At 36.9% G+C, this 1,288-nt stretch overlaps 1 protein-coding gene across 1 annotated transcript; it reads right to left on the minus strand.

The window, feature by feature from the left end:
* Positions 1 to 327: 327 nt before the first annotated feature.
* Positions 328 to 1,032, minus strand: LOC132650781 (zinc finger protein ZFP2-like; the record flags this gene model as incomplete). The annotated part of the gene is made up of 1 exon (XM_060376100.1): positions 328 to 1,032. A coding segment is annotated over one exon (705 nt), but the record flags the coding sequence as incomplete, so codon positions are not given.
* Positions 1,033 to 1,288: the final 256 nt, after the last annotated feature.

Raw genomic sequence — 1,288 nt, forward strand, 5'->3', positions numbered from 1 at the left:
AAAACACTCACAGGCTTTCTGTCCATTAGGATTTCTTTCATGAGTGTGGAGATTATTCTGAAGTCCAAAAGTTTGTTCACATTGGTTACAGTCAGACATCTTTCCAGTATGTGTTATTTTATGTATTAGGAGATGTTATGTGCAAAGGCTTTGCCACATAGTTATATTCATATGGTTTCCCTCCAGAATGTATTGTTGTCTTAGGAGATGATTGATACATGCAAAGGATTTATCACACTAATTACCCTCACAAGGCTTCTCTCCACTGTGTGTCTTTTCCTGTTTTTGGAGACTACTCTGCTGTGCAAAGGCTTTATCCCGTTGGGTATATTCATAAGGTTTCTTTCCAGTATGTGTTCTTTTATGGCTTAGGAGATGACTGTTTTGTGCAAAGGCTTTACCACACTGGTTACATTCATAAGGTTTCTCTCCAGTGTGTGTTCTTTTATGTCTTATGAGAGCACTGTTTTGTGCAAAGGCTTTACCACACTCATTACATTCATAAGGTTTCTCTCCAGTGTGTGTTCTTTTATGGCTTAAGAGAGTACTGTTTTCTGCAAAGGCTTTGCCACACTCATTACATTCATAAGGTTTCTCTCCAGTGTGTGTTCTTTTATGGTTTAAGAGAGTACTGTTTTCTGCAAAGGCTTTGCCACACTCATTACATTCATAAGGTTTCTCTCCAGTGTGTGTTCTTTTATGGCTTAGGAGATGACTGTTTTGTGCAAAGACTTTACCACACTCATTACATTCATAAGGTTTCTCTCCAGTGTGTGTTCTTTTATGGCTTAAGAGAGTACTGTTTTGTGCAAAGGCTTTACCACACTCATTACATTCATAAGGTTTCTCTCCAGTGTGTGTTCTTTTATGGCTTAAGAGAGTACTGTTTCGTGCAAAGGATTTACCACACTGGTTACATTCATAAGATTTCTCTCCAGTATGTGTTCTTTTATGCCGTATGAGCTGACTGCTTTTTGCAAAGGCTTTACCACATTGATTACATTTGTAAGGCTTCTCTCCAGTGTGTGTTCTTTTATGCCATAGGAGAACAGTGATATAGGGGAAGGCTTTACCACATAGAGTGCATTTAAAGGGTTTCTCTCTAGTATGACTGCTTTCATGCCTGCAAAGTAAATTGGCACATGTGAAAGATTTACCATAGTCATTTCATTACACTAATAAATATATTTATCTGTATGAATTAATTTCATAATTTGGTCTAATTGTAAAGAAGAATCAAATTTTAAAGTTTTATCACTTTATTCACATTCACGTTATTCCCCTTCAT

Source organism: Meriones unguiculatus (genome assembly GCF_030254825.1).
Source record: "Meriones unguiculatus strain TT.TT164.6M chromosome 13 unlocalized genomic scaffold, Bangor_MerUng_6.1 Chr13_unordered_Scaffold_33, whole genome shotgun sequence".
Lineage (NCBI taxonomy): Eukaryota > Metazoa > Chordata > Mammalia > Rodentia > Muridae > Meriones > Meriones unguiculatus.